Source organism: Poecile atricapillus, chromosome 8, assembly GCF_030490865.1.
Source record: "Poecile atricapillus isolate bPoeAtr1 chromosome 8, bPoeAtr1.hap1, whole genome shotgun sequence".
Classification (NCBI taxonomy): Eukaryota; Metazoa; Chordata; class Aves; order Passeriformes; family Paridae; genus Poecile; species Poecile atricapillus.
In genome coordinates, this window is record NC_081256.1 from 26,315,840 (window position 1) to 26,342,241 (window position 26,402).

At 53.1% G+C, this 26,402-nt stretch overlaps 3 protein-coding genes and 1 long non-coding RNA gene across 5 annotated transcripts in view; all 4 read left to right on the forward strand.

Moving 5' to 3' along the window:
- The first annotated feature begins 661 nt into the window (after positions 1 to 661).
- SLC33A1 (solute carrier family 33 member 1) lies at positions 662 to 10,931 on the forward strand. Of its 2 annotated transcripts, XM_058843614.1 has the most exons (6): positions 671 to 1,470; positions 5,491 to 5,681; positions 6,295 to 6,479; positions 6,891 to 7,008; positions 7,796 to 8,011; positions 9,630 to 10,931. In XM_058843614.1, the coding sequence occupies exons 1-6, from the start codon at positions 747 to 749 to the stop codon at positions 9,795 to 9,797; spliced, it is 1,602 nt and encodes a 533-aa protein (XP_058699597.1). In that variant the 5' UTR covers positions 671 to 746; the 3' UTR covers positions 9,798 to 10,931. The 2 variants fall into 2 exon arrangements, with proteins under 2 accessions (XP_058699598.1, XP_058699597.1); XM_058843615.1 differs by lacking the exons at positions 5,491 to 5,681; positions 6,891 to 7,008 and having other exon boundaries at positions 662 to 1,470.
- A 1,602-nt stretch (positions 10,932 to 12,533) lies between these two features.
- C8H3orf33 (chromosome 8 C3orf33 homolog) lies at positions 12,534 to 18,621 on the forward strand. Its single transcript, XM_058844456.1, has 5 exons — positions 12,534 to 12,718; positions 12,807 to 12,866; positions 15,850 to 16,003; positions 16,688 to 16,848; positions 17,469 to 18,621. Exons 1-5 carry the CDS (start codon positions 12,626 to 12,628, stop codon positions 17,739 to 17,741), a joined length of 741 nt encoding a protein of 246 aa, XP_058700439.1. The 5' UTR covers positions 12,534 to 12,625; the 3' UTR covers positions 17,742 to 18,621.
- A 127-nt stretch (positions 18,622 to 18,748) lies between these two features.
- LOC131581729 (uncharacterized) lies at positions 18,749 to 19,735 on the forward strand. Its single transcript, XR_009278134.1, has 3 exons — positions 18,749 to 18,902; positions 19,410 to 19,500; positions 19,629 to 19,735. It is a non-coding gene; the product is annotated as an uncharacterized LOC131581729 (long non-coding RNA).
- Positions 19,736 to 22,224: 2,489 nt separating this feature from the next.
- The window catches only part of PLCH1 (phospholipase C eta 1), a 58,114-nt gene continuing 53,936 nt past the window's right edge, over positions 22,225 to 26,402 (forward strand). The window contains exon 1 of the mRNA XM_058843960.1: positions 22,225 to 22,312. The gene's annotated coding sequence lies outside the window, so the exon portion shown is untranslated. The remainder of the gene's footprint in view (positions 22,313 to 26,402) is intronic.

A 26,402-nucleotide genomic window follows, 5' to 3' on the forward strand; every position in this document is an offset into this window, starting at 1 on the left:
GTTAAATATGGGAATGAAGGGGTGAATGAAGGAATTCTGGTTAAGATGAAATCACACACCAGCGTCTGGTTCTGCTGTCAGATTCCAAACAGTTCTGTCCCGAGGCTGATAGAAATGTATTTTTTTTTCACAATCGGGGTTTCTGGTCTGTTTGTTTGGTTTTTTTTATGGATGTGTCATTCTTTTACAGTTCTGTTTACACTGGCATTCAGGCAGAGTCATCTCAGAGCACGAGGCACAGGATTGTGTCCAGATAGGTCTGCAATACCCCCAGGGAGGAGACTCCACATCCTCTCTGGTGTCTCTTCCAGTGCTCACAGGAAAGATCTTCCTCCTGTAGAGGTGGAACTTCCTGGGATCGACTCTTGCCCGTGGCTCTGGTGCCACTGGAGCAGAGCCTGGGCCGTGCTCTGACCCTCCCTGCAGCCAGGGACAGCCAGGGCTGAGGGCTCCTCTCGGGGCCGAACCGCCTCAGCTCCCTCAACCTTTCCTGGGCACCGAGATGCTCCAGTGATCCCGATCCCGATCCCTGATCCTGATCCTGATCCCGACCCCTGATCCCGATTCCGGTTCCCGGTTCGGGTTCCCGGTGCCCCTGTCCCGTCAATCAGGGTCAGGGGGCGGTGCTATGCATGACGTCACTGGCAGTGCACCAATGAGGCGCGGCCACGCCTGGCGCGCGGGCCGGGGCGGGGCGGTTCCCTCAGCGCGGCGGCGCCGGGGCCGCTCCCGGGCCGCTCCCGGACATGGCGCCCGCCATCGCCGCCGAGGAGGGCGGGCGGCAGCGCCGAGCCGGCACCCGCCGGCACAGCCTGGACCTGACGGGCGAGCCGCCCCCCGACGGGCTGTCCGGGGACACCGAGGCGCTGCTGCCGGCGCCGGCGCGGGCGCGGGGGTACCGCGCGGAGCTGGGCAGCATCCTGCTGCTGCTGGTGCTGTACGTGCTGCAGGGCATCCCGCTGGGGCTGGCGGGCAGCGTGCCGCTCATCCTGCAGAGCAAGAGCGCCAGCTACACCGACCAGGCCTTCTTCAGCTTCGTGTTCTGGCCCTTCAGCCTGAAGCTGCTGTGGGCGCCCTTGGTGGACGCCGTGTACCTGCGGGGCTTCGGCCGCCGCAAGTCGTGGCTGGTGCCCACACAGTACGTGCTGGGGCTCTTCATGATCTACATGTCCACGCAGGTGGACGCGCTGCTGGGCGACGGCCACGGCCGCGGCCCCGACGTGGCGGCCCTGACCGTCACCTTCTTCCTCTTCGAGTTCCTGGCGGCCACGCAGGACATCGCTGTGGACGGCTGGGCGCTCACCATGCTGTCCCGGGAGAACGTGGGCTACGCCTCCACCTGCAACTCCGTGGGGCAGACGGCCGGCTATTTCCTGGGAAATGTCCTTTTCCTGGCCCTGGAGTCCGCCTCCTTCTGCAACAAATACCTGCGGTTCGAGCCGCAGCCCCGGGGCATCGTCACCCTGTCAGGTAGGGGCACTGCAGCCGGGGTGTGCTGGGATGGAGATGTGCAATGCATCGCTTTGGAAGGGACCGCAAAGATTCCCTGTGCAGGGACACCTTCCACTGTCCCAGGCTGCTCCAAGCACCAATGTCCAGCCTGGCCTTGGACACTTCCCGGGATCCAGGGGAGCCACAGCTTCTCTGGGCAACCCGTGCCAGGGCCTGCCCACCCTCCCAGGGAAGGATTTTTTTCCTAATAATAATGGTTATATCTTCCTCAGGATACTTCTTCCCTGTGCCTGGACCCCTCTGTGGTTTGACGCTGGGAACCAAACAGGTTTGGTTTGTCCCTTGCCCCGTGGGAAAGCACAGCCTGCTTGGAGGCTGGCAGAACCCATGGCTACATGCACTGGATTTCAGATTTTTCTAGGCTAAAACGTGTGGGAAACCTGCCTCGTCATTATCTTGGCTGACCTAAGCACTTTGGAGGAACTCTTTTTTTTCCTCCTAGTTTAATGGCTGTGGACTAGATTACTCTTTAAAAAATGCAAGCCAAAGTCTCCATCTGGGAAGAAGGAAGAGGGGGGGGAATTAAAAAAAAATAAAATTCTTCCAATATGTTTTTCACAGAATAGAAATGAAGGTATTCAGATTGAGCATGTAGCCAGTTTCTGAAGGAAGGCCTTATTTCAGTAAATTAAGGCGGATTTGCCTTTTCTCTTTAGCAAATCGAATGGAGTGTGGTAATCCAAGCATAACTAGCTGTTAGTGGAGGGCTGTTCCTGTTTGCTGGGGTTTGGAATCTTTCTCAGAAAGGTTCTGTGTGGTGGTTGATGTTAGGGGTGTTACCCAGGAGATGCTTCACTGTGCACCTGGTTTGGTTGCAAGTTTGAGGGAGGACAGGAAATCCTGGCACCACTTGTGGCTGCAGTCTCAGGGTGACCCTGGCAGTGAAGAGCAGATCCTCATGGTCTCAGTCTCTTCTCCCCCTCACACCTTGCCTGTGCCGTCTCAGAGATCAGGTATGCCAAAGCAGTCTGGAATTGTGTGGAGGGAAGTTTTGCATTCTGTCCTGTCCCTTCCTCAGGCATGAGTCAGGACAGCAGGATCAAGGCTGCTGTGCTTGCCTGGTTTCTGCAGCTCTCACCATTCCTAACTAGTCCTCCTCTTTGCTCCCTGCTGCCAGCCTCGTGTCTGGCCTATGTCAAGGAGCACAGAGTGGCCCTCCACGAATCCCAGGTGGTTCCTGGCTTTCCCTGGTGCTGTGCAGCTCCTGGGCTGGCCTGTCCCTTCCCTCTCACTGCAGTGTACACTGACGTCTCTGCTGCTGATGCAACTTGCAGGCACTGGTGTTCAGACAGCTTTGCTGGGCTGTACTACCCTCACTGCCCAGGGTTTTGGTTGGTTGAGGATTTTTCCTCTCAGGGCAGTTTGTATAAATGGATTTGTTACTATTACAAAAGTGCTGCTTCTAAAAGATACTATCCCAAGCCCAAACAGCTCCTGTCCTGTCCCGGAGCATTGATGTGGGTGGAATAAGAACAGCAAATAACTGCCACTGTAGTTGCAGGATGTGTTTTTTCAGGTAGTAAAACTGTAACAAGTTTTTTGTTTCCCGATGGTGTGACTGGCACAGTTTGGTGTTCCCAGCTGAGAGCAGCAGGAGTAACCAGCTCACCCAGGAGCTCACTGGTCCTTGCCCTGGCTGTAAAGGGCTCATGATGAGCAGGTTTGGGCAGGTAAAGCAGCAGAAAACTTTGCTGCTGGAAAAGGTGACAGTTTTCTGCCAGCTCATATCTCTGAGTGCTTTTGTCCTAGGCTGAGTGCAATGCCAGGGAAAGAACAAGTCAATACTTCATGATCCAGAGGGGCAGCACCCTGAAAGAATGGCTGGAGCTGTGTTGGGGAGGTTAGGTTGGATATCAGGGAAAGGTTCTTCCCCAGAGGTGCTGGCACTGCCCAGGCTCCCCAGGGAATGGGCACGGCCCCAGGGCTGCCACAGCTCCAGGAGAGTTTGGACAGTGCTGCCAGGGTTGTCTTGTGTCAAGCCAGGAGTTGGGATGATCCTTGTGGGTCCATCCCAGCTCAAGATACTCTGTGATCCTAAATCAGCTTTGAGTTGTTGAGAAGCAGCAGCACTCACTGTTCTCATTAACTTCAGGAAATATGGACAAATGTGAAACCATCATCAAATTCACCAAACCAAAGGCTGTGCTGGGCTGTGTCAGGCTGAAGTGCCAGAGAAGGAAATGGGAAAAACCCTTCTGTGAGCTGATTGTCCTGGCACATCCAGGGGTTTATTTAGCACTTGCTGTTCAGGTGACTTTTGGTGTTTTTAAAAGCAGGGGAAGCTCCCTGGCTGGGTTTGTGATTCCTGCCTGGTTTGCCCATCACAGTGTGAAGGACAGGGAAAGAGTGAACACAGGACAAAGGTGCCCCTTAAAGGCCACCCCCACTTACCTGTGCCAGGAACTGGAGCACCCCTCCTCCTGGGAGGAGATCCTGGTACCTGTACAGTTACAGCTGTGGGGACCTGGGTGCCTTCTTCATGGCTGTTTTCCAGCCTGATCCATCCCTGATCTAGTTCAAAAACTTGTTTTGCCCATCCCAGTGGTTTATTGTAAACTCTTAATTTCAAAGTTTTTTTGCTTATAGCCTGTTAGTGAGGTTCCTTGTATTTGAAATGAAACGTACTTTATTTTTGTGTAAACTGCCTACAGCCTCAAAAAAACCAATTTTTCTTGTCTGAACTACTATATATATATATGGTGGGTTTTTTTCTTTTTTTCTTGCTTTGCTTTGTTGCTGATGCAGCCCCTGCAGTGCTGTGCTGCAGCTGACAGGGCTGGCCTGATCAGGAGCACTCATGTGATGATGCTCAGAGCTATTTCTATCCCCATCCTTGCACTGTGTGTCTCTCACTGCAGTGGTAATGCTCAGGGTTATTATTAGAGAACTGCTCCTCTGCGTCCTTTGTAGCCAGCAGCTGTGATTAGTGAGACTCTCAGAAAATGCATCTTTCCTTGAGAATGTCTGTTAAGAGCACTTTTTTTTTTTAGAGGGAGCAATTTGACAGTGTTGCTTGTGAGGTCACGTTTATTTTAGGAAAAGGAAAAGTCGCAGAAATGGCGTGAAAAGCCTTTTTTCTGTTACCCTGAGAATGGTGGGAGCAGTCCTTGCATGTTTTCTTCCATGCTGGCTGAGCCTGCTCCCTTCCTGTGCATGAGAAGCAGGGGATAATTGACTGAACCTCTGCCCTGTCTCTGCCCTTTCACCAGCCCTCACTGCTCCTTCCCAGTCTCCTGGAGCTGCTCCTGACCAGGAAGATTAAAGGCTGCTTCTGTCCTACCCTCTGCACATGGCTGAGCTGTTCCCTGCCTCTGTCATAGAGTCAGAGGACGGGAGTATCTTGAATTGACCATTCAGAATGTACTCTGGGTTTTTCACTGCCCCACATCCATGATTTAGCAGATACTGATCTGCTTTAAACAGAGCACTTGAATGCTGGCAAGTGTCCAGCCAGACAAATCTGAGGATTCCTTACAACTCTGTGAAAACTTTCCTCAGGCCATCCTCACACTCCTAAATCGCTGTTTCCTCCAGGTGGGAGATGGATATTAGATAGGGATGGGGAGCAGAGGCACAGAGTGGTTCCCTGACTGCACTGTAAGGCAGCTGGGGAGGAGTTCTGCCTCTGGAGGTTCTTCTAACTGTTACATGTGGTTTTCCTCCTGTGTCAGCCTGTAGTGGTTGTGTGTAATCCTTCAACACGTTCATTTTTCCTTCTGTTCCTCCTCCAACATACTTGCTGTGGTAATAACCCACCAAACAGCCAGGAGTGACCTGGTTTTCTGCTGCTCCTCTGCCTCAGCTCCTGCAAACACCTCATTTCAATGACCCTGTGTCACTCATTGTATGTAGCTCTGTGCTTGCAGTTTGCTTTTGCTGCTTGTTTTTATTCCACTTAGATTATTAGGTTTATGTTCTACAACTGTCAATCATGGCTGCTACAAAGGAATTTTTATTTTATTTTATTTTTTCCTCCAGATTTCCTGTTTTTCTGGGGCGCTGTCTTCTTAGTTACCACTACATTGGTTGCCTTTTTGAAAAAGGAAAACCAGGAGCTAATACCAGCAAAGGAAGAAACAAAAGGCATCACTGATACATACAAGCTGCTATTCTCAATAATCAAGATGCCAGCAGTTCTTACTTTCTGTCTCTTGATCCTCACTTCAAAAGTAAGTAAATACATTGAAGAATTGTTAAGTGCTGGCATCAGAGTCTGGAAGGCTGCTGAGTCCCTGGGATGTAACTCAGTTTTGCTATTGGCTGTCATCAGAGTTATGAATTTTCACATGAAATTTAAGCAAAATGGCTTATCTCATTGTGCTGAGCAGGGCTGTGCAGCAGAAAAGCTTTGTGTGAGCTTTTGTGTTTAACACAAGCACTGAAGAGAAGTTTGGTGGCAATATGGTATTAAAGTAAAGTACATTTTTAAACAGGCTGTGTAGCCTGCAGTTAAAAGGACAGAAAATGTTTCTATTTAGGTCAGAATCCCCAGCTCTGTCCAAGCTGGGTTTCCATGGCTCCTGTTGGACATTGAGGATGCCAAGAGCAGAGAAGGCACAGGAATGAATGGCAGTGCTACTTAATGTTCTTGGAATCATTTTGGCTCTGATGACAATAAGAGTGTGCAAGTGTGGAACGTGTAGAACTAATTTGGAAATCAAATCAGGGGCAGAAGTAACTTGTCCTGTATCCCATTTCTCTACTTACTTGTTAGGGAGTAAATTGAATTTCTAGCCAAACTCCCTGTTCTCCTCAGTTTATTTTGTCTCCTTGACATTGCAGGTTGGGTTTTCAGCAGCAGATGCTGTAACAGGACTCAAACTGGTGGAGGAGGGAGTCCCCAAAGAGCACCTGGCCCTGCTGGCAGTTCCAATGGTTCCTTTGCAGATTATCTTGCCTCTGGTTATCAGCAAATACACAGCGGGCCCGCAGCCCCTGAACACCTTCTACAAAGCAATGCCTTACAGGTAAAGCCTCACCTTAGTGGAGCACAGCGATATGTGTGCTCAACCTGTGTGTTCAGATCACGTGCAGGGTTTTGTGTGTAACTCTCTGACTTGCAGGTCCAGAGAAGTGTCAGGATTGTCACAGTGAGTCGAACTGTGTGGTTCATGCAGTGTCACTGTGTGGAAGCAGAGCATGAGGTGTTTGGGATGTGCATGTACAACAGCATTAGAGCAGTGCTCTCCTGCTCCTGCTTAACAATGGCACTGCTTGTCAAATATTTGGTACCTAATTCTGAGATAGAAATAGGTGTAACTATTCAGATCTAAACTATTTTAATGTACTCTCTATGATTGGTCAGTGGTTGCTTTGTGTTGAGGAAACACATGGGAAGAATTACTTGGAATAACAAATCATCTTTCTCATCCCTCCAGGTTGCTGCTTGGCCTGGAATTCGCTTTCCTGGTGTGGTGGGCTCCTAAAGTAAAGCATGAAGGAGGATTTCCTGTCTACTACTACGCTGTGGTGGTGCTGAGTTATGCTCTACACCAGGTAACACTCACTGTGTGGGGAGGGGAAATGCTGTTCCCTGTCTTGTCTTGGGTCACACTGAAATCCCTCGAAGCCTGACCTGTGCTGTGTGGCAGAACTGACTTCCAGTACTCTTACCAGTGTTATTGCTCCCTGTTCCCTGTGCTCTGTTGGACATCTTCTGTGGAGCTGCTTTTAGTTGTCCATGTCTGGTGTAATTCCCCAGATTCCTTTTTCCCCAGACCCAGAAGCTCAAAAGCACAGAGGAGCTGGAGAAGTCCCAGAACTGTGTGTGAGCTTGATAGGCATGCTGATGAATGCACTGGTTGTGCAGATAAATAAAGTTATGTGATCCTGGTCCTAGAAAAAAAAAACTCGATTGTTGGAGGAACATCGTAATGGATCTTATCCAAAGACTTGGGAAACAAACACCTGGTACAGCGTGGTCTTGGGAGCAGAACTGAAATGTATGCAGTGCCTTGAGAGGTGATCTTCAATGCAGCAGGGTTGTGTTTAGGTGCTATTTTAGCTGGCTGATTGTATTTCAGTTTGATAACACGAGTGATGCCAGAGCATGTGAGGCTGGGTCTGTTGCAGCGTGACTCCAGACAAGCGGCAAGGCCACTCCCGGTGTCAGCACCACACCGGGCCAGGCTGCAGGAGGAGCTGCTGCTGCTGCTGCTGCTGGGGTGATTTCCCAGTCGGTGCTGCTGAGCTCAGGGGATCTCTCAGCAGGGTTTTCGTGCTGGGGGTTTCAGTGGTCTCTGCAGGAGGGGACAGACGCTCTGGCCTGTGTTTGTCCCCTCAGATCACACTGTACAGCATGTACGTGGCCATCATGGCCTTCAACGCCAAGGTCAGCGACCCGCTCATCGGGGGCACCTACATGACCCTGCTCAACACCGTCTCCAACCTGGGGGGCAACTGGCCCTCCACGGTGGCCCTGTGGCTGGTGGACCCCCTCACGGTGAAGGAGTGTGCCGGGGCCCAGGGCCACACCTGTGCCACCGCGGCGGCCGCAGAGGTGAGGCTGGGGCTGGGGGGTCTCTGCTCAATGTCTCCATTAAATGGCTTCTTGCGGTATTTTTTTGCCTGTGAAAACCTTCACAGTGTATAGCTTGTGCTTAAGAATTCCCACTGATCAAGCTCATTTTCCTGCCTGATAAAATCCAGTCTGTTAGCACCTGCACACTCTGAATAACCAGCCCCTTCCCCAGGGTTTGCAGCTGCAGGGTAGTGAGCCCTTTCTTCCTGTGCTGAGCTGGGGTAGAAGCACCAGACTGGTGCCACATTCTGTGCAGTGGGAGGAGGCTGGAGGTATGGATTTGAGTTGTGCAATCAGGGACTCTGTCCTTGGCAGGTCCCCCAGGGCCCTCCATTTCTGTGGCAGGTTTTTCTTCCTCCTGTCTCCCTGGAGGCTTCTTATCTGCCTGCCTTGATAACTTCTCCAAGATGCTGCTCTGCTCTCTGATTTTGGTGTCCACTTTCCCCATGAAATCAAGTGGGACTGGCTGCCTGCCCAGTTCTAAGAGCCTGTGGAAGAGAACAAAGAACTTGCTGTACAGAGATCAAACAACAGGACACAAAACTGCTGGGAAAGCAACATTTCAAATTCAAACTCCTCACAGCAAATGAGACATTTGACATGGCTGAAGAGTGGAAATGTTTGGGGTTTTTTTTTCTGTGCTCATGACTGAGATTTATTTCACTCCTGAATGCCAGGACGCTTTAGGACGTGGAGGTTCTCTAAAGGATCAAAGTGTTCTGGAGTCCAGCAGGACTTGTCTGGAGTTGCAGTTTTTGCTGGTGCAGAGGGCAAACTGCTTCTGCAGTGGATGCTTTCCCAGCCTTTTGCTTATTAGCTTGTCACTAATTAGGTTCCTTGTGTCTCAGCCTCTACTGAACTTGAGTCCTTCCTCCTTCACCTCACTCCTCCTCCTGGCTGGTGACATTCCACCACCACTCCCTTCTTATTCCTAATCTGATCTTGACATGTCTCAGAATAATGAAAATGCTGGCAGAGCCTCAGCTCAGAGAAGTGATTAATCCTGGGATTAGAGCAGTGTTGAAAGCCAGAGAATAGCAGAAACAATCCTGTGCTGTACAATCACCTTGTGAATGCTGGGGGTTTGTCTTCCAGTTCAAAACCATCTTGGGCACGTTTCTCCCAGATACAGAATTGCAGAATCATGGAGTGGTTTGGTTTGGATTAAAGCACATCCAGTCCCACCCCCTGGCATGGGCAGGGGCTCATTCCACTCTCCCAGGTTGCTCCAAGCCCTGTCCAGCCTTGCCTTGGACATTTCCAGATCTGGGGAGCCCCCAGCATGGATGGCTAGGAGAGAAATCATCTTCATGAGGCAGGAACAGTGGTTGCACCTGCAGGCCAGCACGGACAGTGGGGCTGTTTCTGTTTCCTGGAGTTTGCCCTTTGGGCTGATGTGCTCCATTTCCCACATGTTTAGAGCAGGTTTGATACTTGGTTACTTTTCATGCTGCTGATAAGCTCAAAAGCCTCTCTCCCAACTGCACAGGAAACAGGAAAGAGTAAACAACTCTATTTAGTCATGGCCAGGAGCAAGGAGACCCTGTCAGCTGTGCAATGCTGTGTGCTCAGTGCATTTCCCTGTGCTCTGTTGTAGCTGTGCTCAGCAGCTGGGGGCTCCTGCCTGACCACCCTGGACGGGTACTACGTGGAGTCCGTCGTCTGCGTCATCCTGGGCTTTGCCTGGTGGTTCTTCCTCGGACCAAAATTCAAAAAGCTGCAGGAAGAAGGACCGTCTTCGTGGAAGTGCAAGAGGAGCAATTGATGCACTTAGGTGTTGGATGGAGCAGCGAGGTGGTTTTAGTTTTATTACAAGGACTTATCCCATAATCAGCACCCCGGGATCTCGGTGTTTCTGGGCCAGGGAGATCTGTGTGGCCGAGGCAGGGCTGTGTGTGGCACTGCTGCCCTCCCCACAGCACAGGCTCAGCTCAGAAAGGAACGGCTGAAGCAGCACCTCAGTGCTCCATGCTTACCCCTGACCCCAGAGCTGCTGATTCCATAGGGCACCTCTGGGAAAGCTCCTCGTGCCGTGGCTCTAGAGGCAGCAGCATTGCCAGCCGAGTGCCAGCTTTTATTTTCACACAGAAATGATCTGACAGGGCAGCTGACCCGGGGAAGGATGCCCAAGGCATTCTGACTTGGAGGTTAAGCATGGTACTTTGGAATTCCATGTGGGAAGATCCGTGTGAGATGTCTGTGGGCTTTGCTTCTTCTCACTTTCTGAACTGTAACCACGCCTCAAAGGATGAAATGTTCCAGAGATTCTTTTAAATGTATTTTCTGGCTTTTATAAGCTTTAAAGATTTATAAGAAAATATTTTTATAAGCAAATTACATTTGTTTAATTTATTTCCGCTGTTTCAAGGCAGTTTGATTTACGTTCAAGGTACTTTCTTGACCGCAAAATGCTGTAAGGTAGGACTGGAGTAACGCACAATCCTCTGAGCCTTGAGTCCTGCAGCTGGAACTGGAGGTGCTTCCCAAGGGAGGGCACGTGGGCCTTTGGAAGGGGTGAGTTGATAGAGGAAAACCAATCCCATGGTTTTCCAAACCGTATTGCTAAAATTTGAACGTTCGCTCTCAAAGCTATGGGAGCACCGAGACTTCCCCCAGCCAGGGGTGAGAAGAGTTGGTGATGACAAAGTTGCCAAATTCCCAGGGTGCAGGACTCGCCCTCACAAACCAAATGGGCACAGTCCTGTGGCAGAGCTGCTGCAGAATTGACTGCTGGTGCCATGTGGTGGAAACATTCCTGCTGGATTTCTCCCACTGAGCTCCCTCCTGAGTGCCTTAGGGACCCACAGGTGCTGGAGAGGCACTCGGACCCCGCTGGGTGTATGTGGAACATTGGTATTAAAAAGGAAAACTATTAAACATCCCTTGGAAAGGTGCACAAGGTTCTCTGCCATGTTTCTTGTCAATGTTTGAAGGATTGGGCTGGGAGGAGGTTTGAAATCTTCTGCTACTGTGTGTTTTGGGGGAAAAGTGACCCAGTACCACCTTTGGAGTGCCTGGGGAGGGTGGGTGGGTGAACAGAGGGTCTCCTTGGCATCAGGAGTGAGGAGGGGCCTGGAACAGGACACTGTGACCTCGTGCTTCACTGGACACTGTCCTCTGTCCCCTCCCTCTCACCTTGCTTCTCGCTCGTGCTAAGTGAGATCACATGGGTTCTACTGCCCAAGCTGAACATCTTCCAATTTCCCTCTGCAAAAGAATAAAATCAACATCAAAATATCTCAGATTTATGGCTGCACCTTTCAGTCCCACCATCTCCACTGCATTAACTCTGTGGGGCACTTCAATTCTGTATCCTCACGGGAACCATGGGCAGCTTATTTCATTGCATCTTGTGCTTACCTAGAGAGGTTGTTTTAACTTTTCTGATTGTGAGGAAAAACTTCAAGTGCAGAAGCTGAGAAATTACACTTGCTGTGTATTAGATTTGGCTTTTACTTTGCAATTTTTTTTCACTATTTCTAAAGGTGCTGGTGAAACCTGTCACTAATAAAGATGGGTTAAGGATTGTTTATCAATAATTAGATTGTCTCAACAACATCAAAATTGCACATGAACTCCAAATCAGTAGGAATCGGTTATGTTACCTGAAATAAGTAACTGTGTCCTTTTTCAAACTGGTGAAACAAGTTATGGATTAGTGCTTTTAATTTAAGTAGCTTTTTGTAAGTTGGAAATATTGCTGCTGTGCCAGCCCCTTAGCAGGCTGCTGAAGAGCACCCATAACATTTTGATCATGCTACTTTTTTTCTACCTACTCTGTTTGAAAAGGATTTTTCTTTTTAACATTGGAATGATTGCAGACTTAAACATCTTTAACATTAAAAAAATAAATGGAAAAAAAACCAACAAAAAAAAAACCCAAACCAACAAGAATAACAACCCAAATTTAAAATGTCGAGAAGAAAGGAGCATCTGAAGGGTCAGGGGAGGTGTGGTACAGGTTTGAGGAGCTCAATGCAGAGTTCAACCTGGAGAAGAGAAGGCTCCAGGGAGAGCTCAGAGCCCCTTCCAGGGCCTGAAGGGGCTCCAGGAGAGCTGGAGAGGGACTGGGGACAAGGGATGGAGGGACAGGACACAGGGAATGGCTCCCAGTGCCAGAGGGCAGGGATGGATGGGATCTTGGGCAGGAATTCCTGGCCGTGATGGTGGGGAGGGCCTGGAACAGAGTGCCCAGAGAAGCTGTGGCTGTCCCTGGACCCTGGCAGTGCCCAGGCGGGGCTGCTCGGGGCTGGTGTCGCTCCCCGGCACGGCGGCTCGGGCGGTGTTTCCCGGTTCCGTGTCCCGGTTCCCGGGCGGTGTTTCCCGGTTCCGTGTCCCGGTTCCCGGGCGGTGTTTCCCGGTTCCGTGTCCCGGTTCCCGGGCGGTGTTTCCCGGTTCCGTGTCCCGGTTCCCGGGCTCTGTTTCCCGGTTCCGTGTCCCGGTTCCCGGGCGGTGTTTCCCGGTTCCGTGTCCCGGTTCCCGGGCTCTGTTTCCCGGTTCCGTGTCCCGGTTCCCGGGCTCTGTTTCCCGGTTCCGTGTCCCGGTTCCCGGGCGCTGTTCGGTGGCTCCCGCGGGGGCGCTCGGGACGCGGCGATGCCGGAGCGGGGCGGCGGCGGCTCCGAGCGCGCCGCGCTGGCCCTGGCCCGGCTCTCCGAGTGGGCGGACGCGCACCTGGGGCTGCTGCGGGTACCGGGGCTGGGCGGGCAGCGGGGCTGGGCGGGCACCGGGCCGGGAGGGCCCGCTGGGCCCGGCTGAGCCCCGTTCTCCTCTGCAGGGCCTGATCGCCGGCGCGGCCGTGGCCGGGGTGCTGCTGCTGGCGCGGAGCCTCCGCGTGGTGAGTGCGGGGCTGGGCCCGGGGGATGCGGGGAGACCGGCACGGAACAGGCGGATGCGGGGAGACCGACACGGGCCCGGGGGATGCGGGGAGACCGACACGGGCCCGGGGGATGCGGGGAGACCGACACGGGCCCTCGGATGCGGGCAGAACCCGGCACGGCCGCTCGGAAGCGGGCAGAGCCCGGCACGGCCCCCCTGAAGCGGGCAGAGCCCGGCACGGCCGGTCGGAAGCGGGCAGAGCCCGGCACGGCCCCTCAGAAGCGGGCAGAGCCCGGCACGGCCCCTCAGAAGCGGGGAGAGCCCGGTACGGCCCCTCAGAAGCGGGCAGAGCCCGGCACGGCCGGTCAGAAGCGGGCAGAGCCCGGCACGGCCCCTCGGAAGCGGGCAGAGCCCGGCACGGCCGGTCGGGCCCCCGGGCGGAGGGGCAGGGCCCGCTGTGCCTCAGGGCCGAGGCTGTCCCGCCCGCGGGCTGCTCCCGGCGGCAGCGCCACAGTATTGCTGTGTTTTGTTCTGCTTTGCGCAAAACAGAAGCTGCTGGTTCCCGCGAAAGGCTCCCTGCTCCTCAATACTTAACGTTATTTATATATTTTAACAAATCATCAGCATTCACTGCTTACAAATTCCATAACTTCTATGAATTCGCACACAACCCCCTGTGTGTTAGCGCTGTCTGTGGTTTCTCACGCTGACCAGCCCGCAGGCCCAGCCCTTCCCTCCGGGTGAGCCCGGGCTCCCTGTGGCGGGAGTGGCCAGTGGGCAGGGATGGTCAGTGGTCAGTGCTGGTCAGTGCTGGGCAGTGCTGGTCAGTGCTGGTCAGGGCTGGTCAGGGCTGGTCAGTGCTGGTCACTGCTGGTCACTGCTGGTCACTGCTGGTCAGTGGTCACTGCTGGTCACTGCTGGTCTGGGCTGGTCAGTGGTCAGTGCTGGGCAGTGCTGGTCAGGGCTGGTCACTGCTGGTCAGGGCTGGTCAGTGGTCAGTGCTGGTCCGGGCTGGTCAGTGCTGGTCAGGGCTGGTCAGTGGTCAGTGCTGGTCCGGGCTGGTCAGGGCTGGTCAGTGCTGGTCAGTGGTCAGGACTGGTCAGTGCTGGTCAGGGCTGGTCAGTGGTCAGTGCTGGGCAGTGCTGGGCAGTGCTGGTCCGGGCTGGTCAGTGCTGGGCAGTGCTGGTCACTGCTAGTCAGTGGCCAGTGCTGGTCAGTGGTCACTGCTGGTCACTGCTGGTCACTGCTGGTCACTGCTGGTCACTGCTGGTCACTGCTGGTCACTGCTGGTCACTGCTGGTCAGTGGTCGCGCTGTCCCACTGCTGGAATTGCCTTTCCCCAGGGACGGCTCAGCCCCACTCCTGCTGGCTCCCGCCCAGACAGCCCATTCATCTGGGCATTGTCTTCCCTTTTCCTGAAAACTAAAGATTAGCCAAGCGTGCAAGGTTCACAATGCGATTGCTTAATCATAACGGTCCTGCTACAGCTACTGATTAACAAGTGAAAAAAAACCAGCAAAGTTTGATTCGTGTCCTGAAGGGCTCGGTATCGCTGTCCTGAGGCATCTCCACGGGTCTCTTGTTCTCGCCTGTTCCTGGAGGCCCTGGGAGGGGCAATGGCCCCTTCGCCTGTCCCACCGTGCAGCTCCAGCACCCTCCCTTGTCCAAACACAGCTGAAACAGCTGCTTGCCTCGCGTATTCCCTGTCCTTCCACACACAGAACTGCTTCTGAATGGTTTTAAACATCTCCCAAATCTTCCCTCACTCCCAGGATGGTCAGGTCACGCTGGACCAACACCACTCTGCTCACTCCTGGAGCAGCTGAACCTCCAGCCACTCCAGCTCCCACAAGGTCCCAGCTGCTTAAAAAATCACAGTTACCTTCATCTTCACCCTGCCCATTTCCAAATGATACAAGAGAACATTTGTGTGGAGTTTTTAAAAATCCTACCAGAAAACCTGAACTCCAAATGCTGCCAGAATTATTTTTCTCTGGTTTTCGGTTAGTTTTGACCCAAGGAGCTGTGAATGCATTAACCTGGCTGGTGGAGCTTCCAGAGCACATGAGATCAGCTTTGAGCAATTCTTTTTCCTGAAAACCTTCAGGTTTCCTGCCTGCAAGGTCCCAGGTTCCCGTGTTCCCAGTGGGAGGCTCTGTGGCCGCAGAGGGAGAGGTTTCCTGAGTAAATAACACACAGGAGACACATCTTTAGTTGTGGTGTTTTGAGGGGTTTATTTCCCAGCAGTTGTACATCAGTGCTCAGTGGGTTTCACAGCTCTGTAGAAGTAGGTCAGTGCTCTGATAAGGGCTCCTGCAGGGAGTCCTCAGTGTCTTAAATTTTGGGGGTCTTAATTTTTTTGAGGTCTCACGTGTCCTTGTCCCTCACTCCAAACCTGTGGCTGCTCCATTCCTGTGCCACTGCCCAAGTCTTTGCTGTTGCTCAGCTTGGTTTTCCTGTGTGATCACATAACCATCCCCTTTGGATCCCCCCAGGCTGTAGTATCAAATTTAATCTTCTTGTGATCTTCTCCAAGCTGTTCACCTGCCTTTGTCCCTCTCCTGGTTTCCTCTGGCATCAAAGGCGGGGTTGTTTCTGCCCTCCCTGCTCCGCCTTTGTTTCCAGCGTGTCTGTCCTTTGGCTTCCTTTCACCCCTATCCCAGCCCCATTCAGGCTGCTCCTGAAACGCTCTTTTCTCGGGGAATCAGGAGAACTTCAATAGGCATTGCTTGAAAAATGGCAGTTTCTGTTTTTGTTCTAAACCTGGTTTTTATGTCCGTGCTGACGTTGCAAGTCCTGTAAAACAGGGAAAATGGTAAGAGTGGAGAGGCTGGCACAGCTTCTGCAGCTGATCACTGCTAATTATATATCTATATTTACTTGCCCATGGTGTCTAATAATAGAGCTGTAATTTCCCAAACTGTTTTAAGAAGTTGCATTTAGTGTGGCTGTAACTGCTCTATATTTTTTCTTAAAATTTTTTCTCTTCCTACCATCAATAGACAACAAAGTTCACAAGTCCTTTGGATATACCTGTGGAGTTCATAGAAAAGAATGTGAAATTGAGAGGGAAATTACATCACATCACAGAGAAGGGCCTGGAAGTTGAGCATGTTCCCATCAGCATTCCTTTCATCTCAACCATCCAGAGAAAATGTGAGTAATGAGGAAAACAGCGTGAAGAGCAAGGGCAGAAATGAAATGTGCTGCTCTTGGAGTTCCTGCAAGCTTAAGGGGAAGGGCTGGGGCACATTTCCAGCTCTGCCTTTTGGTCTTTCTGTGCTTTGCAGGTGGCAAACTGGGGAATAAAAGGCATGAGGAGACCCACACAGAGGGTTTGTCACTACAGTGTTTGTGTTAATCCTTATGGTTACTGTGATGCTTTCCAGCAGCAGAAGCGAGCACTCAGACAGTGCTTCTGCCTGCACAGCTCATCTCATTCCTGGCAAAAAGCCTCTGTTGGGATTGTGCTTTTATTTGCAGACACACATTTTTGGGGACAGTTTTGCTGTCAGAAACAAAGTGTCCATCAAGTCTGTGACTCTCACACTGGCTGTGCAAACACCAGCAGGTGATGCTTCTGCCCCTTTGGACTGGGAGTGGGAGCAGATCTTTTTCTTTACATGCAAAATAAACCAAAGCTCATTTTGAATTAGGCAATCTTGAATTTATATGTTTGGTTTTTTTTCCTGAAGAAGAGATGAGACCAAATTCCTGTTTGCTTTGAGGACCTAAAAGGGATTATTTTAGTCTACTGGAATCAAATGATTACCAGCAGCTGAGGGTCTGTGCAAAGCCTGAGCTTTCCCCCAGCTCCAGATTTGTCCCTTTCCGTTGCAGGGCAGTCGGAGAGGCTCCTGCTGATCCGCCTGGCCGGGGTGGAGCTGGCTCCAGGTGGCACAGCCTGGCTGCAGCAGGAGCTGCTCCCCAAACAGCCTCTGTGGTTCCAGCTGCTGGGGAGGGACAGCTCGGCCCTGGAGTGCCTCGTTCTAGTCCATAAGGTAAAGAGAGACACAAAAACTGGCTCTTATCTGCAGTTTTACATGTGACTGTAGTCACATAGTTATCCCAGTACATTTAACAAATGGTATTATTTATGATTTATCTTCCTTGGTGTGAATTTAAATGTTGCATTTGCAAATCTGATTGCAGGAGCAGGAGTTTTTCAGACTGATTCATGGCAGGAATATGTTTCTCTGCCAGGGCCAAAAAGGCATCCTGTAGTTCTGATTAGCCTAATGTTTGTTATCCAGTGTTCCCTCACAAATTCCTTGCATTATAGAATCACAGCATGGTTTGGGTTGGAAGGCACCCACAGACCATCCAGTCCCAGCCTACAGCAGGGACACCTTCCACCATCCCAGGTGCTCCTGGACACTTCCCAGGTGGTGGCCTTGGGCACTTCCAGGGGTCCAGGGGCAGCCACAGCCCTGTGCCAGGGCCTGCCCACCATCACACTGGAGTTGGGTTTTTAGTCACCTGCATTCCTCTTCACTTTTAACTTTTTCTGCCAAAGCATCAATACAGCCATGAGTAAAGCTTGTACCTCTGCGGGAGTTCACACCAAACCCCAAATAACCCTGTTTCAATGGTGAATGTCTGTTTATTGTGGTTTTTATAGGGTGGATTTCGCAGCATGTGCTTGAATGAAGAGCTCTTGAGGCAAGGGCTGGCCAGAGCAGCCCGGATTGAGGGGCTGCCTCACCACTCCCGCCTCTACTGGAAACTGCACAAACGGCTCCTCCGGGCTGAGTTAAAGGCTGTGAAGAAAAATAAAGGCATATGGAAAGACCAAAACTACTCTGAAAGAGTCCAGGAGCGCATCAGCAGCAATAAATTCCTGCAGAGGCTGAAACAGTTTGTGAGCTGGGTTAGAAGCTCTACTGAGAGGTGAAAAGGTGGGGAATGCAGTTCCCCAGCTTGTGGGATTTGTGTATGTTATGTATGTATGATATGTTGGTGTTCACAAACAGTGCTGTGATGTTGAGGGTCCCTGTCTCAAACACAAACCCCACAGTTAATGGGTTACACAGAATATAAACCCCCAGTTCCTGGTTATTTAGAACGTATCCCATATCACAACCCACATGGGATGGAAGTTCAGTAGCAGCATGCAGGCCACAATGAAAATGTTCTGATGCCAAACCTCCACAGTGATGTCCTGAATTAGTTGTCCACTTTCCCACCTGCTCAACTCCTCCAAGCTGTGCTGCCCAGTGGAGGTTTGAGGGGCAGAGACCCCTCACACCTCTATAATGTGCCATTGCTGCCAAGCCCACACTGGACAGAAACCCCATGTCAGGCCTTTACAAAGCTCATGGGATGGGTTTAAACACAACCTTTTTGTTTGAATTCTGTTCTTACACTACTTTTTGGTGTAATTTGTGGTTTAAAACTCGTTCATCTTGAATAACGGGTTGCATTGTTAGTGATATAAAAGGTGATTTGTTTTGGCTGATCTTAAAAAGCTGATAAGGCTGTAATAACTAAAGTTCCTCAGGGGAAAAAAAATCACTTGGTGTATCAAAGAATATAATGTCAGGAATCCAAATTTGTCAAGGATAGCTTTCATTTGAAGAGGAAAAACCCGTGTTGTTTCTTTCTGATGCTTCTGTAAGTATCTAAGATTAGATTAATATAAAACTTTAACATGAAATTTGACAAGGAGAATCAGACTGTTCTAAGAACTTGGATTTTTGCTTTATTTTTGATACACATGTGAAGTATGTGAGTATTATTTTTATGTTGTAAATATTCACAAAATAAAGATTGAATTTCTTAAGTTCATTGTTATATGTTTTATATACCTAGCCCTTCACCCTTGTTTAACCTCCCGCAGTCCCAATATTTATTTAAAGTGAAGTGTTTCACAGATTTTCTTTCTTTCTGTGTGATTGCTTTCCAGTGAAACACTGAGGAGAAGAGTGTAGTACAAAAAACCCTTAATAATTGAGCACTGCTTTTCTGGCAATTAGTTGCTACATCATCATTTTCTCTGCTGACTCCAGGACAAAGTTGTGACTCTTGAGATCCTTAAAAATCCCAGTTTCCTTGGGTAAGAATAGATGTTAGTGGTTCTTTACTCCTTTTGTTCCTGGTCCTCCCAGGGTGAGGCTGCTGCTAGGGAGCAGTGAGCCATGAAATACCTGCAGTGTGTTGGAACCCAGCCTGGGGGACAGGGGAGGCAGCTCTGGGGCAGCAAACCAGGTGTCTGTGCCTGTTTGGAAATGGAAAATAAGAAAAGTCAGGTTCTGGGTTTATGCACAAGGCAGCGAAGGGCTGAGCCAGCCACCACCGTGGTTCTTGGACATGAAACTCATCAGCCAGTCAGGAATTTGGGATTGGCTGTGGCACCCTCCAGAGCAAAATTCAAAGCTGAGTTTTAACCCCAAAGTCATCCAGGCTCAGCAATAATCCACTTCTCGTGGGGGTTTATAGGTGTTCCTGTTTGTACATCTGGGAAGTGGGAGGAGCTTTTCCAAGCTGGGCATAATTGTACCCTTATGATTTATTTTCTGTAATAATTAAATATAATTCTGGACTTCACACTTCTGTTCTGTAGATGAGTCACAGGAGGATTTATCACAAAAATCCACTGTAAAGCTGAGAGAAAAGTCTCAGGAAGCCACATGCTACATTTCTAGCAAGCAGAGGTGAGGTGTGGGCGAATGTGAAGCAAGTGTGTTGTTCCCTCACATGGATTTGGGGTTGCAGTGACAAATGATTTCTTGAGGGTCAGGTCCTGTAATTGTTTGTTAATGCTGTTTTCCTTATCACGCAGGGCTTATCTTTAAAAAAAAAACCAACCCACCAGCACACCCTCCCCCCTGGGAAAGAGCCCAATTCAGTTCAAAGCTGTGCTTTCCATCTGTGCAGGGCTTGAGAGGTTGCAGATCCTGTCGCCGTGGGAGGCCTGGCTATTGGAAAAGCAATAGGAGCAGAGACAAATATCTCTGCAGCACCCGGCTGGGCTGGCTGGGGGAGAAACAGCATTTTCTCCATTTCATAAAACCCCCCTGGCTGCCTCTCAGGAGCTCCATCCCTCCCTTCACCCGCAGCAGTGCCCAGCAGAGGATTTCCAACAGAGGCAGTTCTGTGACTGGCAATAAGCACAAGAATTAAACTGTTCAGCACTTGTGCCTTTGCCCCTGCAGCTCTGACTGTGCCGTGAGCGATCCAACATCTTCAAAAGACCACAGGGAGTGAAAGGAGAGCCCCGGCCTCCAAATGGCCCAGGAAAAATACCTCCGACACTGCACAGACGTTTTATTGCTGGTGTGGCATGTCAGGCAAATGGCAATAAACATCCCCGGCCCCTCGGAGCCCAGCGGCAGCGTGGGCACTGGGCTGCTCTTTGCATCCTTTGCGAACGAACTTCTGAGCAGGGCTATTGTGATAGGGGAACGAGGAATGGCTTTAACCCAAGGGACGTCGGTATAAATTGGATTTAAGAAAGAATTGTTTTACTCAGAGGGTGGTGAAGCCCTGGCGCGGGTTGCCCAGAGAAGCTGCGGCTGCCCCATCCCTGGGATTGTCCGAAACCAGGTTGGACGGGGCTTGGAGCAGCCTGGGACAGGGGAAGGTGTCCCTGCCATGGCAGGGGTGGGATGGGAGGGCCGGGGGTCTCCATGGCACCCGCCGGGCGAGGGGCCGCCCGAGGGGCCGCTTCTCGATCTGTTCCCACCGGCACCGCTCCCCTCGGCTCGGCCCGGGGAGCTCGGTGAGTCCCGCCGGGAGGAGCCTCCGGCCGGGCGGGCGGGAGTCGGACCGGGGAGCGCTGAGGGGAGCGGGGCCGGGGGCTCAGTCCGGGCAGCGGTGAGGGGAGCGGGGCCGGGGGCTCAGTCCGGGGGATGCTGAGGGGAGCGGGGCAGGGGGCTCAGTCCCGGGCAGTGCTGAGGGGAGCGGGGCCGGGGGCTCAGTCCGGGCAGTGCTGAGGGGAGCGGGGCCGGGGGCTCAGTCCGGGCAGCGCTGAGGGGAGCGGGGCAGGGGGCTCAGTCCGGGCAGCGCTGAGGGGAGCGGGGCCGGGGGGCTCAGTCCGGGCAGCGCTGAGGGGAGCGGGGCCGGGGGGCTCAGTCCGGGGGATGCTGAGGGGAGCGGGGCCGGGGGGCTCAGTCCGGGCAGCGCTGAGGGGAGCGGGGCCGGGGGCTCAGTCCGGGCAGCGCTGAGGGGAGCGGGGCCGGGGGCTCAGTCCGGGGGATGCTGAGGGGAGCGGGGCCGGGGGCTCAGTCCGGGCAGCGCTGAGGGGAGCGGGGCCGGGGGCTCAGTCCGGGCAGCGCTGAGGGGAGCGGGGCCGGGGGGCTCAGTCCGGGGGATGCTGAGGGGAGCGGGGCCGGGGGCTCAGTCCGGGGGATGCTGAGGGGAGCGGGGCCGGGGGCTCAGTCCGGGGGATGCTGAGGGGAGCGGGGCCGGGGGGCTCAGTCCGGGGGATGCTGAGGGGAGCGGGGCCGGGGGCTCAGTCCGGAGGATGCTGAGGGGAGCGGAGCCGGGGGCTCAGTCCGGGCAGTGCTGAGGGGAGCGGGGCCGGGGGCTCAGTCCGGGGGATGCTGAGGGGAGCGGGGCCGGGGGCTCAGTCCGGGGGATGCTGAGGGGAGCGGGGCCGGGGGGCTCAGTCCGGGCAGTGCTGAGGGGAGGAGCGGGGCAGGGGGCTCAGTCCCGGGCAGTGCTGAGGGGAGCGGGGCAGGGGGCTCAGTCCCGGGCAGTGCTGAGGGGAGCGGGGCCGGGGGGCTCAGTCCGGGGGATGCTGAGGGGAGCGGGGCCGGGGGGCTCAGTCCGGGCAGCGCTGAGGGGAGCGGGGCCGGGGGGCTCAGTCCGGGGGATGCTGAGGGGAGCGGGGCCGGGGGGCTCAGTCCGGGGGATGCTGAGGGGAGCGGGGCCGGGGGCTCAGTCCGGGGGATGCTGAGGGGAGCGGGGCCGGGGGCTCAGTCCGGGCAGCGCTGAGGGGAGCGGGGCCGGGGGCTCAGTCCGGGGGATGCTGAGGGGAGCGGGGCCGGGGGCTCAGTCCCGGGCAGTGCTGAGGGGAGCGGGGCCGGGGGGCTCAGTCCGGGGGATGCTGAGGGGAGCGGGGCCGGGGGCTCAGTCCGGGCAGTGCTGAGGGGAGCGGGGCCGGGGGGCTCAGTTCGGGCAGTGCTGAGGGGAGCTGGCGGCGCTGCCCCGCCGCTCGCAGTGCGCACACAATGGAGCAATGGAGCAGGTTGAACGGGCGCGGGGCCGCGGTAATACCGGGGCTGGATCTTGGCTCGGGCGGCCGCCTGTCGGGACAGGCCGGGCCGCTCCGCTCCGCCGCGGCCGCTCCGGGTTTCGGCAGGGCCCGCGGCGGGGGCGGGCCGCGCCGGGCCGGGCCGGGCGGGGCGGGCGGCAGCGCTGGGGTTTGAACGGAGCAGGTTGAGTGCCCGCACCGGGCACCGGGCCGTGCGTGCGGCCGCGAGGGACAGCACCGGACCGAACCGAGCCCAGCCGGCGGCCGCGGTGAGTGAGGGCGGACGGGCCCCCCGAGCCCCGTCCCTGCGTGCGGCCCCGCGGGCGCTCCCGAAGCGGGACGGGACCGTGTCCCTGCGAGCCTCCGCTGGGCTTTCCCATGCGCTTGATGCTGGTTTCTCCCGGTGTTCGCGGCCCGAAGCTGATGTTTGCGAGGTGTACCTTCTTTCCAGGCTGTTTCACACGGCTCCGCGTGCCCCGAGCGCTCGCCGTGCGGAGGAGCCGCTCCGGGGCTGTCCCGGGCGCCGCTCGCAGCCGCTGCTGCACGCAGGGAGCAGCTCCGGGATGAGCTCCGGCCGCTCTCCCCCGTGTGCCGGGGCGGCCCCTGGGCCGCGGGCACTGAAACCGGAGCGAGCCCAGCCCGTGTTCGGTGAGGCTGAGCGGAAAATCCCGACCCCCCTGAGGAGCGCAGCGCAGCCGCCGGCAGTGCCCGGGGTGGGAGCGCGCCTGTCCCCACGGGGACGGTGCTGAGAAAAGTCAAACCTCTTGCTGGACTGAGTCTTCCCTAAAAATACTTTATTTCTAATTGCCTACTCCATAAACCATTTTATTTTTTTTTTTTTTTTTAAAAGCAAGTACAATGAGGTAGGAATTAAACTCCATGCATATTTTATTGTAATTAAGCTGTGCAGTTCTGGGATCTTCAACTCCAGCTGGCCGAAAAGTGTTTTAGAAGAAGTGTTATTAAATTCCAGGGAGAAAGATATAAGCCTTATCTGATGGTCCAGTCATAGGCTCTTTGTTTAAAGTGTGCTTTAACTCCCGAGTTATAAAACACAATGTTTGCCTGTTTTCAGGGGGCCCTCCTGCTTTACTTGTCCTTGGGACTCCTGGCCCACATGTTGCAAAACTTAGGAAATGAAAGAGAAGTTAAGGTGTTTGTTCTGAAATGTGAAAGAATAACTGCAGGTAACAGTACTGAAAAGAGAGGCAGGCTTCAAGCCTGCAGTGAGGCACCTGAGTTAAAGATAATGTGGGATATGGAAAGAAAATCCAGGCTTTTTGGGAGGTGAGAGGCAGCAGAGTGCATGCACGCTATTAAAAACTCTTCCTGGGTCTTTAAGCATCAGCTCCCTGGAATAAGTTTGAGAGTGATACTTTTATAAAATCTGTTTTTAACTTCTGAAGGATGCTTTTTTCGTACATTTAAAAATGTCTGTAGGCTGTTACAGAAAGAAATGTTAAGTTTTATCAACCGAAGATGCGCAATTCATGAGAAATGATCCGTTCATGGATGCTTTGTGGTTCTGTGCTACCTATTGTCTATAAAAATGGGGATCAGCTGGTGGGTTGGGATCAAGTGGTGCACAACTCATTATTTTAACAATAGTGGCTCGGCTTGGGAGGTTGCCTAGGGAATTGATTTAATGCTGCTGTCCTTTCAGCCGTTGAGGCGGGTGTCCCGCCATGACTTTGATCAAAATCACCGGTATTTGAGAAGGAGAATAAAATTTTCGCTCCATAAAAAGCAAAGGAGAGGCCACTTGCTATTAACAGCTCCCAGTTTTGCATGAGCTGATCTGTAATTTAAAACACTGTCAAGAAATACCCGTGGCAGTAAAACAGTTTCATGAGCATCAAAATACAGAATGAAAATTAGTCCTCTGTTCAAGACTTGGCTTCCCCTTATTTCTGGGAAAAGCTTTAAGCTGTGTGTTTCTGTTGGCTCTACAAAGTAATCTTTCTATAAATGGAACAGTTTTCCTTTAATGAAATCTGAATAAGCTGAGTTTTTTCTAAGGTGTCACCCAAGATCCAATTTAAATTGATAACGTTGATGGCACAGCCAGGGCACAGCCACGTGGGGTAGTGTACTGGTGTGGAGATTTGGTTTGTTTGTTTGCTCTGGGCTTTTTAATAAGTTTATACAAGCCTGAATGTTAATAAAACAAAACCAAACTCTCCAAATTAGGAAAGCAAATGTCTGTTTCCAGGTTTGCTGGAGACCTGCTGTACTGTCTGCAGTAGGACAGCATTTTCTGCCTGTACCTTCAGAGGAGGCGAGACTGTCATTCCTCATTGCCTGGGAGCTCCTTACAGAAACCCCTTCCATGAGTGCTTCAGGGGTACTCGGGGTGTTGAAGTGAAGGTGCTGTACAAGCAGTTCTATGGCATTTTCCTCGTGGCATGGTGGGATGGACGCTCTGAGCAGTGCTGGCTGTTGTCCTGGGAGGGTGTTAGAGGCACTGGCCAGCAAAGCCTGGCTCCTGGGCCGTGGGCTCCTTGGTTTGAGCCTGTGGGGCTGGGCTGTGCCCGGGACAAATCTGCCTTTGATGCCCAGCCCATGAGCAGAAGGTGCTTCTGGTGGAGCCCCATGGGGGCCAGCTGGTGCCAGACTGATCTAACGGCCAGGAGGGAGCTGTGTGTTCTTGTGTACTCCTTTGGGTTTGTTTTCCTCCTTTCTTGTTTGTTTTAGGACACTGGAACTGTTTTCTGTAACAAAGGTGGCTTTCTTGTTCCAGTCTCCACGGTCACGGAGGGCACTGTTGTTACTCCAGTGATCTGAGCTTGCCCTCTGCTCTCCTGACTTTGGAGCCTTTTGCTCCTCACCTGACACTACAGAAGGACTGTCTAGGTGTACCTGGGTGGCCGAGAGGGATGTGGAGCACAGATCTGAGGGATGGGAAGGCAGGCTGGGGGATCCACAGTGTGAGGAAGTATCCGACACTGCAGATGGGCGCTCACAAAGGCTCCCCAGGGGCAGTGGAAGTGCAGAGGAGGGGCAGGGAGAGGTGAGCAGAGTTGGGAGCAGATTCCTGTTGCAGGGCTAGAAAAGCCAGGCCCGGAGTGCTGAGGATGCCACATGCCCTGCTGGAGGCTCAGTCAACCACTGAAGGATGTAAAACCACTCCAAGGATGTTTGGCCATGTGTGTTACAGGTCTTGGCATGAGCTGCCCATGTGAGTCTCTTCAGGCTGAAGTAACTCAAAAAACTTCAAGTGGAGACAGGCTGTGGTGCAGAGTGGTGTGTGCTCTGTTACAGATGTGATTTATTGGAACTGACACGGAGTTCCTGTTCCTTCGCACGCTGAGTGTGACCCAGCGTGTGGCTGAGATGTGCCAGCTGGGATGGGGTGGGTCACACCAGGCAGTGCTGAGCCTCAGCCAGCTTCTCCTTCTTTGCTTGGCTGTTCTTCCACCCACAGGTGAAAAAAAAAGGAAGAATGTTAGCAATTACCAGCGGTGTTAATTGGTGTCCAGCACAGAGGATCTTATGGTGTGAAATGCCCACTCCTTGGTGGGACCACACTCACATTGATAAGTGGCCAAGTGCACAGGGTGCAGCTCATCCATGCCCATGCCTAGGACATGGCTGCATTGGCACACGTCCTTTCCAGGTGTCCTATTTTTATCTCCATGTTGTGAGTTGTCTCTGTACAATTTAGATTTTCATTTACAGAAAGACTCCTGCATTCATTTGCAGTTTGAACCCCTCTGTGCAGCAAGCCCAAACCTGACTTGGACTGGTGAATGGGTGTACAGAGAGCTGGCAGAGGCAGCAGAAAGGTGTGCAGAGCGCTGGAGATCTGTGTAAGGAAAGCATGGATGGACTCACAGTCATATTTACCCATCCCATGTCTGGTGGGATGAGTGTTACCCTGAACAGGGTGTGCAAGGCAGGTGCCAGCTGAAGCTGTGCCTGCTGAACCTCAGAGGCAGCAGCACGCTGCCCTCCTGCAAATAATTCCTTAAAGAGGAGAAAAACAAATTCCATGTAGGCTTCTCAAGGAATGGGGAGCAAATGCTAATTCCCTTTCAGGGTCCGTTGCCATGGGGAGTCAGTTCAAATCCTTTCTAATGCCTTCCTCAGCAGCAAGTTGTGCTGACACATGCTTTTCATGGCTTCCAGAAGGAGAGGAGGAATGACTGGGAACAAAAGCTGCATGGGAATGGGCAGCCCCGGGAGGAGCAGGGGTGCTGTGGGCTGGCTGGGCTGGCACAGGTAGAGGTGTCCTTTGCCCAGGGAGCTCAGCCCCGTGTCCTGCCTGCCTGGGAGGGGTGGGTGCCAGGGAGCTCGTGTGCCATGCCCCGGTGTGCTGTGCAGTGTGTGTGCCTGTTCCTCTTGCTCCTGAAGAGCAAA